Consider the following 13,682-nt stretch of genomic DNA (forward strand, 5'->3'; position numbering starts at 1 on the left):
GGGGATGCAAGAGTGGGAAGGACTTTTCCAGAGGGGATCCCTGCCTGCTGGAGGAAGGGCTGAGCCCCCTCACCTTGCAGGCTGGCACAGGCCCTGCTCCCAGGCGAGCCTTGTCCATGCCAAGGTCCAGAAACTGCTGCAGAAGACCAGGTTTAATCTGCCTGACCTGTCAGGATGGGAACAGCCCCATGATGACCTCGGGATGGACAGAGGGGAAATCACCTGTTGCTGACGGGACCAATTTGAACCTCAGTAATAAAAGCCAGGCGTATTCACTGCTTTGCCTTGGGTCATTTGTCTCTAAATGAAGCGTCTCTCATGTAACGAATGGTCCCTTCCTGGGCCATACATCTTCTTGCTGTTTCAAGCAGTGACGGATCTGGCAGACCTTCCCCAGCTCTTGTTGGTTTATAATGAGCAAGGGGTGACGTTTGCCTGAAAACAATTTCCCTGATGCAAGTCAAGGTTTTAACAGAAATTAAAACTTCTCGCCTCCAAGCCAGGGGTGTTTCAGCTTCAGTAGCTCACAGAAATGTTCTTGCCTGTTAAGCCAGTGAGGAAGTGAGACGGACAGAAGCAAAACTCGGAGGGTGAAATCTCTCATGGAAGGAGCAGACCCCGAGGTCACCATCATCTGTAGGTTTTCCCCCACCCAGCCCATCAATACCACCCCTTATTTTGGGCAATGGACCTTGCTCAAATGCCTTGTTCTGGGGGGAAAAAAAAAAAATTAAAAAATTTTAAAATCTGTAACATTTTAGAGAATGGTATACCTCAGTCCCACAGAGAGGAAACCATGGGTGATACAGTGATCAAGCATCCCTGAGGATGTGCCCTCAATTTAACTGTCTTTCCATCTGGTGTTTTGGGAGAGAAGGGGGGAGCTCCTGCCCTGAACTCTGAGACAGTGAGATGGATGTTGGGGCACTGAAACACCTGCCCAACACAGCAGAGGTCACAGGACACAGGGGCTGATTTTTAGCAGAGAAGGAACCAGAGAAAGTGGGAGGAAGGGAAAGAAATCCGCATTTGTTCAGCTTTCCTTTAGTGCTGGAGGGTCCTGGTGCTGGACACAGTGGTCAGCCCCCCTTGCTGGCGTGGGGGCATCACCCTGCTTTGGTTGCCAAGTAACCACCTGAGCATCTTCCAACTGCCCACAGCAACCATTCCACGCCAATTGGCCACGAAGAGCTGGCGGCCAAAGGCACGACTGGGGCAAGGAAGGTCCTGGGAAAGTGGAGGCAAGAGGCACCCAGGGGCTTGTCCCCTGCCCAGCTGCCTCTCCTGTGCAACACCGAGCCCTCAGGATTGCAGGAGAGCTCCTGGGCTGGCTTGGGAGGGGAGCAGTGCTAGGAGAACCTGGGCTTTCTGGGCCCTGCTGGTGGCTGGAGCGATGGCCAACATGGGCGATGAGGACCTGTCGGCCTATTTTCGCATGCAGTACAAGCAGAACTGCCTGCCCTTGCTCAGGTGAGGGGGCTTCTCCATCCACCTTCATCCCCTCCATCCTCCTCTCCTGTCTCCTCCATCCCTCCTCCCTGCACCGTGACAAACTCCCATCCCTTATCTCTGCCACTTCAGTCTCCTCCTGTACCTCCCTTCTCCAGCCCTGTCCCACCCCCTTGCTCCGTCAGTGGGATCCCCACTGGGGAGAGGTGGGGATGCCATGCTGCCAAATGGGATCTGAGACGGTGTTGGGTTGTTCTGCCCTGTCACCCCACCTGGGACACAGTGGGGTGATGGGGCAGAGCAAGCCAACACCCTGCCAAGGTACTGGACCCAGCGTGTAACCTTAAGGAAAACTTGTGCGACAGAAAACTCAGACTGACAGAGGACGACACCCCGTCTCCATTTCTTCGCTTCCAGGCAAAGAAGAAACAAGTTGAACAGATGCAAAAGGGCCTGGAGGTGAAGGAAGAGGTGAGAAAGATGGAAGGGTGCTGGGGCGTGGTCGGCAGGGCTTGTGGTTTTGTGGAGGGGAGCAGTGGGCCGGTGACTGGCTCCAGGTGCGGGCAGCCATGTCACACTCACTCTGGTGTTGCCAGGACTTCAGGGAGCGGATGAAAGTCATAACCTGCCAGTGGAGGGACCTCCATGCTAAGGAGGCGCAGCTGAAAACCCACATGGAGGAATCTGGGAAGACTTTAAAGGTACACCTGCTCGACTGACATGACCCTGAACCACACCACCACCTCCTTCCCTCTCTTGGGAGACAATCTTGGGCCAAGCCCTGTCCAAGCCTCCCTTGAGCCTGGAGGGGTGAGGAACAGGACTGGCAGGGCACAGGGTTTTGTACCACAGCTGTGGAAAGCCCTGGTAGGGCTTGGGCAGGAGAGAGCTTGTCCTTTACCAGAGTGATCTCCTGGAGACCCCAGGCATCCCCCCAGAAGGGTCACAGCCTGTCCCCACCGTTGACACCTGGGTGTCTTCCAGGGACAGATACCAGTAGACCTGAAAATCAGAGAGTCGTCCCAGATGCCTGTCTCCAAGACCAAAGGGTCAATGCAAGAGCAATGGCCCTGTCAAACAGGGAGTGAAAATGCTGCCGGGGTGCTCCAGTGCTGGTCTCTCCTTTGTGAAGGCACCTCCTCCCACTGCTGTTGAGTGACCCAGCTCCATCTTCCCTTGTCTTCTTTTCGCTCTGTGTGTGTGAATGTATGTGTGTTGGTGGGACAAACACCACCAGGAAAATGATAAGATGCGAATGCAAGCTCTGAAGAAAGCCATCAGAGAGAGAGAGAATAAGATGCAAAAGGAGAGTGAGCTTTTGAGAGCTAAGGGGAAACTGGAGGCCCTGAGAAATAAGCACCAGAAACTCTGCAACAGAGTGCAGAAGTACTCGATCTTCAACAAATACCTGGAGGATGTGGTGAAGATCTCACAGGTGAGTTTGGACATGACAGAGACAGATCATGGCCTCGAGGAGAACCTTATGTGGGTGTTAAACCTAGAGGAGATAGGCAATTCCAGGGAAATCATAACACTTGATCAAACCCAGAGACCTCAGATGGGATGGAAGGAGGTTCCCTGCAACCAAGGTGTGCCAAAGGGACCAGAGTTAGGGGAGAAGAACCAGAAAAGGAGGTGAAGCCTTGACAAAACCAAAGAAAAACTGTTCGAAGGGGGAAAAACACAGGGCTGAGGGGAATGGGAACCATTTTTTTTGTCAGTCTTTCATGTCACATTGGTAGGTTGGGAGAAGTGAAAAGCTGCCTGGGAATGGGAACCCAGGCAGTTGTCAAAAAAGCTGTGCCCTCTCTCAAAGATGCCCAGGCATCACTCCATGCATTGCTCATGCTCCTGAAGTCCCAGCTGCCCCCCTCCCATTTCTAGCTGACTCGGCACTGTCAGTTGTAGTTGTGCTTTGTGTTTTGTCACAGCACTGCTTACCTGGGGAAGAGGTACAATATCTCCCCTTGCTTATGGCAGTGACAGCTCTGGGACTGTACAGTGGGATGTCATCATACAGGGGATGTGGTGAAGCTCACAAACCAGTTGGGGCAATAGTCTCGTCAAGAAGAGAAGACCTTTCACAGAATCACAAAATCACACAGAATCACAGAATGGTGGGGGTTGGCAGGGACCTCTGGAGATCACCCAGTCCAACCCCCTGCCAGAGCAGGGTCACCCACAGCAGGTGGCACAGGAACGCCTCCAGGCGGGTTTGGGATGTCTCCAGAGACAGAGACTCCACCACCTCTCGGGGCAGCCTGTGCCAGGGCTCTGCCACCCTCACAGGAAAGAAGTTCCTCCTCATATTTAGGTGGAACTCCCTATGCTCAAGTTTGTGCCCGTTACCCCTTGTCCTGTCCCTGGGCACCACTGAAAAGAGCCTGGCCCCATCCTCCTGACACCCACCCTTTAAGTATTTATAGGTGTTGATAAGTGTTTTATCTGGGGAAGGTGTTGTCCCTGGTCAGGGCAGGGTGCCAAACAGCATGAGACTTGCAATCATGATGAGGGGAGGGCAGGAGGCTTACTAACACCAGGAGCCCTGTGCTGCAGTTTGAGGAGATCCGGGAAGTCATTTCGCGCTACAAGACGCTGGTGAGGATGCACAAGGACCTGCTGCAGTCACAACAGAGGCACAAGGAAATGTCTGAGCAAGCCAAGGTGCTCCTGGACCAGTACATGGAAGAGAAAGAAGCTGAGATCCTGCAGTACAAAAATGAGCTGGTGCAGCTCCAACTACGTTTTGACCAGGCTCAAAGTGACATCCTCTCCTGGGTGAGGAAATGTGGGGCGGGCAGGGGAAAATCTCCAAGGCTTGGCTGTGACAGGACCAGCTGGTGGCTCATCCGTAAGCCATAGGGTCATGGTAAGGCCCAAGAGCAGTCCTTGTAATTGGAGGAGTTGTCTAATTTCGTCCCTCCAAGGGATTATAGAAAAGAATGACAGACCAAGTCTGGAGCAGGTTACAGGTTACATCACGGGTTAAAACAAGGCCCTCGCAAAGCCATTGTGATCTTTCAGTTCTTGCTTGAACTCATAGTCAAAGGAGATCAGCTAACCAGGCTTTGGGAGGTCTGCCTTGGCGAAAAAAACCAAGAATATTCCACCACATGCCCATTGGGTTTGTCTAGCTGGGTCATACTCATTTCCATTCACCATTCCTTGCAGCATCATCCCTGTAATGGGGCCTCAGTGTGACATGTCTCGTGGTCTTCACTGTCCATGGCTCAGGCCTCAGAGTGAAGCTGGTTTTGCTTATTTTCATTATTTGCTATCACCCTTTGCACAGCATCTGCCCACCAGGGCTCACCTCTTCTCCTCCCTCCTTACCAGTTCAAAAGCGACCACACTGGTGGTAAACTGGGCTGTGATGAGGCACATCAATGTGTAGCCAGTGCTCAGCATGCAGAATCACAGAGTCACAGAACAGTGGGGGTTGGCAGGGACCTCTGGAAATCACCCAGTCCAACCCCCTGCCAGAGCAGGGTCACCCACAGCAGGTGGCACAGGAACGCCTCCAGGCGGGTTTGGGATGTCTCCAGAGACGGAGACTCCACCACCTCTCGGGGCAGCCTGTGCCAGGGCTCTGCCACCCTCACAGCAAAGAAGTTCCTCCTCGTGTTTAGGTGGAACTCCCTATGCTCAAGTTTGTGCCCGTTACCCCTTGTCCTGTCCCCTTGTCCTGAAAAGAGCCTGGCCCCATCCTCCTGACACCCCCCCTTTCAGTATTGATAAGCGTTGATAAGGTCCCGCCTCAGGCGTCTTTTTTCCAGACTGAAGAGACCCAAATCCCTCAGCCTTTCTTCCTAAGAGAGGTGTTCCAGTCCCCTCATCATCTTGGTAGCCCTTGAAAATACCCTCAGCTCTGCTGGCCTCTGCTCCCTTCCCATCATTCTGAGGGGTCCTTTCCAAATTGCCTTCTTGGATACTCCACGCTCCAGGAGTTGGGTGCCATCAGGCAAAGCTGGAAAGCACCTGGTCTGGGAGGGTGGCAGTGGGATGTGCTGCTCCCAGGGTATCAGCTAGCCCTGATAGCTGTGGGGAGTGCAAATGGGGCCTGAAGGGACGACCCGACGTAGTGAGGACTGCAGGAACTGTCAGAGAGATGGAGAGGTTCCTGGGGCAAGCAGCAGCTGTGGTGGTTCCTGGATGTGATTCCACTACACCAAGCCTGCAGCACAGCTCTGGGCAAGGACAGGTTCTTTCTAGCAAAACAGATGAGTGCAGAAGTTAGTGTCTCCAAGCCAGGGTTTCCAGTGCTGAAGCAGCATGTTTGCTGGGGCACTTCCCCATGTTGCATGTCTCCTCTCCTCTTAGGAGACTCGCTGGGCTGACATCCAGAACACGACTGCCAAGAAGACCCAGGAGCTGGGCACCATCAAGCTGGCCATCCTCAACCTCTTCCAGTGTGTGAGCACGCAGCTGAAAGCAAACCTGAACGTACCGATGGATGACAGCCACAGACAGCTGACCATGGTAGAGCCAAGCCAGACCCCTTCTCCCTGCCCAGAGAGAGGAGCAGCAATGACCCTCAGCTGCCCAAAAGGAGGGGAGAGCCCAGAGAAATCCATGTGTTCAGCAGACACCCTCCTTTTCACCTGGGCTCTCTCTTGGGCAAGGGGAATGGGTAGAAGACACCAGGCAAACCTGTCTCATCCCAGGAGGCGGAGCAGGATGTGGGTCCCTGTGGGGGAAGAAGGAGTGGGAACTAGGCAGGCTGGGGCGGGGGATGAGGGGATGCAGATGAACCCATGGCCAAGGTTTGGTTTCATTCACCCTTGCCCTGAACTCAGACTCACTCACAAAAGGCCATTCTAGTGGTGCAGATCCAGCCGGGCAAACGCCTTATTGTCCTGCTCAATTTGGTTGGTGAAATTTGCCCTCCAAAAGGGCCAACAAGCTCCCCTCTGCCTCCTGTCCCCATCCCCACTCTGAGCTCTGCTATCTCTCTCCCCCACCCTAGATTCAGCAGTTTATCCGAGACCTCACAGACATCTCAATGGAGGTGAAACGGAAGGACATGCAGAACCACCACCGAGCATCTATACTTCCAGAGCTATAAGGGACACGCCAACATGACCCGCTCTGCCAGCAAAGGCTCAGCAGGGTGGGAAGGAAAAGAGGAGGACAGAGGGCCCTACAGATATTGTAGACTCCACCATAGATTACACCAGCGAAGTTTCACACCTTTCTGTCTCTTCTGTCCTGCACAAGTTGCTAACACCTTTTATGCTATTAAAAATAACCAAATATTTTAAGGTGTCTCTTCATTTCCTGGGAGGACTGGAAAGACCAGAGCAGCTCCATCTCACAGCTTCACCCAGACGCCGTTGGGGTGCCTTCTCTAGCAGGTGGGATTCTGGTTGCAGGAGACAGTGTCCCAGCAAGGCATGCAAGATAGGGAGCGCAGGCTGGGACAGGAATGTGGTCCCAAATAGGGATTAGTAATAGTGGTCACATTTGGACCTCCCACTCACCCTCCCACAAGCTCTGAGATATTTGAGAGGGACATCGCAACGGAGTGTGGGGGACTGTGCTTCAGGAGAGCTTCAGAGGTTTTCCACCACCACACTGAGCACATCCAAGGATGCGGATTTCTCTGCATAGCCATGTGCTATACACCAAAACTCACCTTCCCCCTGTAAGCTGTTAAGAAAAATGTGGAGAACGGGTATCGGTGAAGGATGAACCGGCCAAAGGTATTGCACCAAGCATTTAGCTGTTCATTGTGAGAGCCGACATGATGAATACAAAACAAGAGGACTAAAAATGGCTCTGGAGACACACTAATGGAGTTCAGACCAGGCTCAGAGTCTTTTGGGGAGGACCTTTTAATGGACCAAGGACTCAATGACATAAGCTTACAGGTTTTGAGGCAAGACACCATTGATCACATGCTCTTGCTCCCTTTTCTCCAGTATTCGCTTCCTGTCCTGAGCCAGCGGCTTCAGCTAATGCATCCTCTGGAAAAGCCTGAGTCCGGTTGGTCCATGTTTATAACGCCTGGGGGTTCCTCAGCACCTGACCCCTTCCTTCCAGAGGGAGGAAGGCACAGATTAACCCCGTTCATTCTCCATATCTGTGCTTTCATGAGTGGCAAGGCAAACAGATGACTCCAGGGCTGGTGCTGGCTGCTGTTTGGAAAGCAGAGGAAGGATGAGTTTGGGGCGGGAACACTTGATGCAGAGTCCAAACAGAGGATGCTCCCTCTGTGCGTTTGCTGTTGCTTTCTCTGCAGGCTTGGATTCAAAGGAGTAAACTCAATTAGAAACACAGTACTTTAGGTCAGGCCTCAGCAAGAACTCATCCTGGAAACCCAATTTCCCTCAAGCCTGTTGAGCTCAGACACATGTTGGGCCATTGAAGCTCAGGGAGTTACCATCCATCATCAGAAAATGACCCTGTGCAGTGCCCTCAGTGTGACACCAGTGCAGAAGAAAACACACTAGTGAAAGCCTCCATAGCAGAGGCAAGGGCAGTAATTGCTTTTCAGCTGCTATACGTGGAAGAAGAGCTCATTTCTTTCTGAAACCTTGACATGTAAATGCAGTGTGGGCCACGACATGCCCCGTGTTCTTCTCAATAGATCCCCAGAGCGGTGGGAGGTGAGTGGCAGTTTGCATTTCAGCTGGCAAGGAAAAGTAAAAGCTGTTGCAACTTTATGCAGCCACCATGTGCCCACACTTTAATGATTATATTATGTTCATTCTGTAAAGTGGGGATAATAACTGTCAGGGAGGGGCAAGAGTGGGTTGCTCCTCAAGGGAACGAGCTAAGGTGACAGCAAAGCAGGCAGGAGGATATCCTCACCGACAGGATGATGTGGCCCCGTGGTATGTGAGCGAGAGCAGAGAGGTTCATGGCTGTGTCCAGTGAATCCCACACCAGTCTGCAGTGATGAGCCAAGTCCAAGGTCAAGCTAGAACGTCAAGTCAGCAAGGCAAGGCGAGAATCAGCCAGGTACAGGGCTGGGCACAGGCTTACCTGCAAGGCAAGACCAAGGGCAAGGACCTAAACATAAATGCAGCTCCCAAGCACAGCAGGGGAAGTCCCCACTCCAGTGAAGGCTCCACACAGCTCCTTCTCATGCTTTGTCTGTTATCCCAGCAGTCTGATCCCAGATTACACGGCTGTCCTACATCAGAGCTGGTCTTGAACATGAGCAGGTGGAGAAGGGGTCGCAAAGCCCTTGGGTGCACTGAGAGCCCTGGCATTAACACCTTGCAGTGGGCTGGGAGCCCCATGGAGCTGACATTTGCCAAGAGACATATTGCTTCTTGTGGCAGGAGTCCAGATTAATGTCCTGTTGAAGTCACCATCAAACCAGTCCTGTGGTCTGGGCTCTTGGTGTGTACGTGCAGTCTTTGCTCTAAGGACCTGCAGGGTGCAAGGAAGAAACTGATGCCCAGTCTGGGAGCAGAAGAAGTAGAGGAGCCCAGGGTCACCCAGGGGGTGAATGACAGAGTTGGGAAGAGGTTGGTTTCTTACCCGTTGGCCATCCAGGAGGAGGGGGCATTTAGCTGCCACATCAACAGAGTGGACCATGGGTTAGGGACAGGAGCTGAGGGTTGTGGGGGGAGGCTGGGGAGATAAGAAGGATGAAGAAGAGATGGGGTAAGGGTAAATGGGAGACTTTCCCTTGCCTTTGGTAAAGACCCTACATGGGGGCTGTGGGTCTGCAGTGATTCCTTAATGGGAAGAACTTCCCACAAATCCCGAAAGTCGTACCCTTCCTGCTGCCATGCCGGGGCCTCCTTCCCCAGCAAGCAGACACCTTCAGCCTGTCTGCGCTCTCGGCCATGGCTGGGACCGTGGAGGTGGCCTTGAGACGCAGGTGGTGCAGAGCACTTACAGACAGTGAAAAGCTATTTCTCAATGGGAAGCAAATATATTTCTTTTTGTTTGCATGGAGTGATTCAGTGCTCAGTCCCGGGACTGGGCCTCATGGGGAGCATGTCACCACCTTGGAGACAGCAGCTCCCTGTGCCAGGGCTGGATGTGAGAGCCTTCTCCCAACAGTCATCAGCATCCGCAGATGCTAGCCTTCCTTGGTATTCTGTGAGATTAAAAACACAGCAGCAGAAGAGAAAGGAAAAAAAAACAAGCATGAGAGAGTGAACCTTGCCGAGGCCCTCAGGGGTCCCAGAGGCTGGTAGATGTCTCACAGAGGCACTGGTGATACCAAGAGCTGCTGCCTGCACTGGAAAAGTCAACTCATGACTCATCTGAGCAGAGACGATGTTGCGCATTTGTGCCCTTGCATCTCGTCTCGGCAGTGACATATCCAAAGGGACCAGGAGCATTTACACCCATCCTGAGAGGTGACTCAGCTGTCCCTTCTCCTTCCACCCACGGCCACCCCCTCACCCACTTTGATGCCTCTCACTGGTGGCAGCTGACGGGAGCTATTGGGAGCTAATGGGAGAGGAGCAGCTCTGCCCGGGCGCTGAAGACAGGGGGCTGCAGCTCTGAGCCTACCACTCTGTGGGTGATGGTCTGAAGGCATGGCTGTCTCCAGGCTCGGCTTATGGAGAGGACAGCCTGGTAGGACAGGTTTCCTGAAGTCCTTTGGATACCGAGTGCTGGCCAGTTCAGAGACTTGTCTCTTGCCTGGATGCCTGAGCTGAGCTCTTCTGAGGAACCCTCAGCACGGGACAGAAAGATGAGACACATTGGCCCAACCAGGCACTTTCTGGTCTGTTTCAATGTATTTTCTTACGTTCATTCAGCAGACTGGACCTGGCAGTGTCCATCTGTCAGCCGGCCCCTCACACTCAGCATGTGCTCCTGACCGGTCCTGATGTCCTGTCTGCTCCTGCTCAGCCTCTGCAGCCCCCACCACCCTGAACATGAAGCCACAGCACGTGTGGATCTGCAGCTCTGCAGCATCACTTGCTGGAACTGCTTGGTTCTGTGGCCCCCTCCATGCCCCCACACAGTAGAATGCCTGGTTTTAGAAAGTCAGAGACCAGCAACTGAAACTCGAGGGCAGATTTTGCCTTTTCTTATGTGCCACTTGTGCTGCACCAGCAGAGCAAAGATAGCAGCTCCCCACCTGCCTATGCAAAGTCCTTACCGAGGCATGAGTAAGCCGTACTCAAGTCCCAGACTGACAGAAGGCATTGCATCTAACTCTTCTTCATAGAGCTGGACAGATGGCATTGCTCCTCAGATGTAGCACTGACCTTCTGACCAGCTGGGCGAGCTCTTTAAAATGACAACGCCAGGCTGTCCACCACTGGGATCGCAGCCAGTGGAGGGAGAAACTAGGAGCCCAGGGATATCTATCTGTGGGCACATCAGGGGAAGGGAGTTATCCCCAGAGACCTACCAGATGTCTTTGTCATGAGCAGAGTGGTGGGACAAAGCTGTGTCTAGCACCAGCCTGGATTAGACCCAGCCAAGCTGCTGGAAGGACAGAGAGGGATGACACGGAGGAGATGCTGTCTCTGGCCTTGTCCCAGGTGGGAAGGCACGACAAGAAGGTATTACCCTGACTGCTCCAGAGGAGATTTGATGCCTGTCTGAGCCATACCTCATGATCTTCATAGCCAGCAGCACACTCAGAGAGATGTGAGCACCACGACAGCACCTTTTAAGTTTCCAGCCCAAATGATTCAGTCTCCTTGTACGTGTGGGTCTGCTGGAGAGGCTCTAGCCAGCTTATGGAGCACAGGTTGTGCCCTGGATGGCTACAAGATGTCTAAATAACGTTTCTCACCTCTCCTCACAAGACAAGGAGCTCCTAAAGATGCCTTCTCAAGAAGCCTTGGCAAGAGATGATGCCCATGGGGTAAAGAGGCCCCATGTGTGCACTGACACTGTCATGACTGGGGTGAAAGGATCCTTGGTCAGGCTTGCCTGGAAGAAGAACCAGGGGTTATAGGGCTGTAGGGGACAGGCACTGGCTGCTCCAGCCTATGAAACTCATTTCATCCTTCCTTTGCCCTTTCCCTGGGGAGCTGGAAAGGAAGGAAACCCTCTCATCTAAGCTAAGGCAAAGCCAGCTGAGGCATCCCCAGCCTAGCAGAAAGACAAGTTCTGCTCTCACCACTTGTGAGATGCCAGAACATGCCAAGCCGGAGCTGTGCTGGTCCTGAAGTCCTGCTCCAGAGAGTGGACTATCAGGGTTGCCAGGATTGCCTGGACCATCCACCACGCTCCTCTTCTCCTGCCTGCTGGAGCCATCCTGCTGGCCCAGGGACCTCAGCACCAGCAGAGGAGATGGCAGGACCCACTGCCCGAGCACACTGTGCCGAGCGTCACAAAGACGCAGTTCCGACCAGCTCTATTCACTCTCTTGGGCAAAGCAAAACCGATGTGATTCAAGATGCCGTGGGATATGGAAGCAAAGACTAAAATCACCTAATGAGGTATCAGGGTTTCTGTGATGCTGTGTATAATAACCAAGTGTTTTGTGTTAATAGCCTGCCTTCTTGGGGAATTGCAGAGTTTGGATTTGTTTGCGTTGTGTTTTTTGGGTTTGGGTGGGGTTTTTTGTAAGGTTCCTTTCTCTTGGCTCAGAGAAGAGATGATTAAAGTATTGGCTAAATCTGCAGTCTGTTTTGCCTCGTTGATGGAAAATCCCCAACATATTGTGATGTTGTTATTGTTTAATCTGGACTCTGTCAACATTTCCTCTGGAGCAGCCTGCTATTCCATCAGTGTGGGCAGGAGCTATCAACGTCAGTGCGCACTGCTGCGCTCCCTGCTCTGCGGGGCAGCTCTGCCCCAGCACCGATGGTGGGATTCCCACTGGAGGGGCTGGTGCCCCAGAGCAGCCAGTTGAAGAGCAGCCACCGTGCAGCCCGAGTGACAGGGACAGGCTGTGACATGGAGCACAGCTGTACAGAAAGGGACTGTCAGCTCCAGATCTCTTAGGATGCTCTCACCTCGAGACCGACCTCCCCTCTTAGGCTCTCTGCAAGGAGGCACAGGACAACCCTGACCATGTGTAAGGGACGGACTGTAAATTCCCTGACGAGGGCAGGAGCCCCTCCAATGGAACGCCTCAAACACTCGCAAGGAAATAAATAATGCAGGCCTGGCCTTCAAAGAACTGATAAGGCTCACACTTCTGGCGCCTGAAAGTGTGGGAGAACTGTCTTGTGAAGCCAGGATAGTTCTGCCACTCGTGTGGTGAGCTTGCTAGTTCTCAGTTCTCAAGGCCATTGTGTGCGACGAGTGACCTTTGCTTCATTATCCGTGACATGCATATGAAAGCGCACATCCTGCATATGCTAACGAAGGTTATAGAGATCATGCTGAACATGTGTGACTATGGCACTCGTCTCTCCACCCAAATCACGCTACACGTCACCTGGGAGAAGGGAGAAACCTGAGACGAGGCTGTCCTGGGCAAGGGGGGTGGACCCTGCTGATTCAGCAAACATAAAAGGGGAAACTAAGTGCCCCTGGGGGGAACAAAGAAGAAACAATAGAAGAAGGTAGTGCCTGGGAAGATTCTTCCCAAGAAAGAAGATTGTGCCTGGGAAGATTCCCTGAAAAAGGTGCTGGAACCAGGACCGGTGGTCTCTTGATCTCTGTCTTTTTCTCCGTCTTTTCCTTTCTCTATCCCTCAGTTTCTCTTTTCTCTTAGAATTGTTAAGTAACAGTTAGAGTTGTTAAGTAACGACCTTAAGTATGACCTTAAGTACCACTTGCCATAAGTTGTCCTATCCCTGTTGTTCAGGAACACAACACACACCTCACCGTTTGCCATCATTTGTTATACACCTAACCAATTACCATGGACTTGTTAAGACCTACACTAACCATTTTGGGAAGCTAATAAATGTTTGTATATGGACATTGAGATTTATCTCACCTTGGTCCACACCATTGAGAATTTACAAATCTGAAGTCACTTACTCCCCCTCTTTACTGGGAGTGGGACGTGACACCATGGTCTTCAGCGGTGACTTCAGAAGACATTGCTGGCTTCTTAACCCCATGATTAGCACTTATGTGGGACTTGGCATGCCAGGAACCATTGGGTGACAGATGGCAAAGACATGGAAGTCATTAAAGTGGAATTAAAGTATTGGTTTTCTACATGCAGTTTCCAGCCACCTGATCCAAGAGAGGATGTAGGCGCCAGAGCCAGAGGGGTCCCCTCTCAGCAGTTGCTGTCGTAAGAGCACATCGTATCTGCGAGTGACTGGGAGCTTCCCTGGTCCTACACAACTGATGAGACCCTCAAAGCACAGACTCTCTCCTGCCTCTCTGCT

At 52.6% G+C, this 13,682-nt stretch overlaps 1 protein-coding gene across 1 annotated transcript; it reads left to right on the forward strand.

The window, feature by feature from the left end:
* Window positions 1-1,384: 1,384 nt before the first annotated feature.
* Window positions 1,385-6,514, forward strand: CCDC42 (coiled-coil domain containing 42). The gene is made up of 7 exons (XM_074608036.1): window positions 1,385-1,470; window positions 1,815-1,920; window positions 2,046-2,150; window positions 2,687-2,884; window positions 4,006-4,227; window positions 5,770-5,928; window positions 6,416-6,514. The coding sequence occupies exons 1-7, from the start codon at window positions 1,394-1,396 to the stop codon at window positions 6,512-6,514; spliced, it is 966 nt and encodes a 321-aa protein (XP_074464137.1). The 5' UTR covers window positions 1,385-1,393.
* Window positions 6,515-13,682: the final 7,168 nt, after the last annotated feature.

The sequence above is a fragment of the Larus michahellis genome, chromosome 14 (genome assembly GCF_964199755.1).
Source record: "Larus michahellis chromosome 14, bLarMic1.1, whole genome shotgun sequence".
Taxonomy (NCBI): domain Eukaryota; kingdom Metazoa; phylum Chordata; class Aves; order Charadriiformes; family Laridae; genus Larus; species Larus michahellis.

Coding starts and splice junctions, on each gene's coding strand:
- CCDC42 (XM_074608036.1), top strand. CDS start 1,394: ATGGCCAACATGGGCGATGAGGACCTGTCGGCCTATTTTCGCATGCAG. Junction 2,151..2,686: donor AATCTGGGAAGACTTTAAAG/GTACACCTGCTC, acceptor AAACACCACCAG/GAAAATGATAAGATGCGAAT. Junction 4,228..5,769: donor AAAGTGACATCCTCTCCTGG/GTGAGGAAATGT, acceptor CTCTCCTCTTAG/GAGACTCGCTGGGCTGACAT.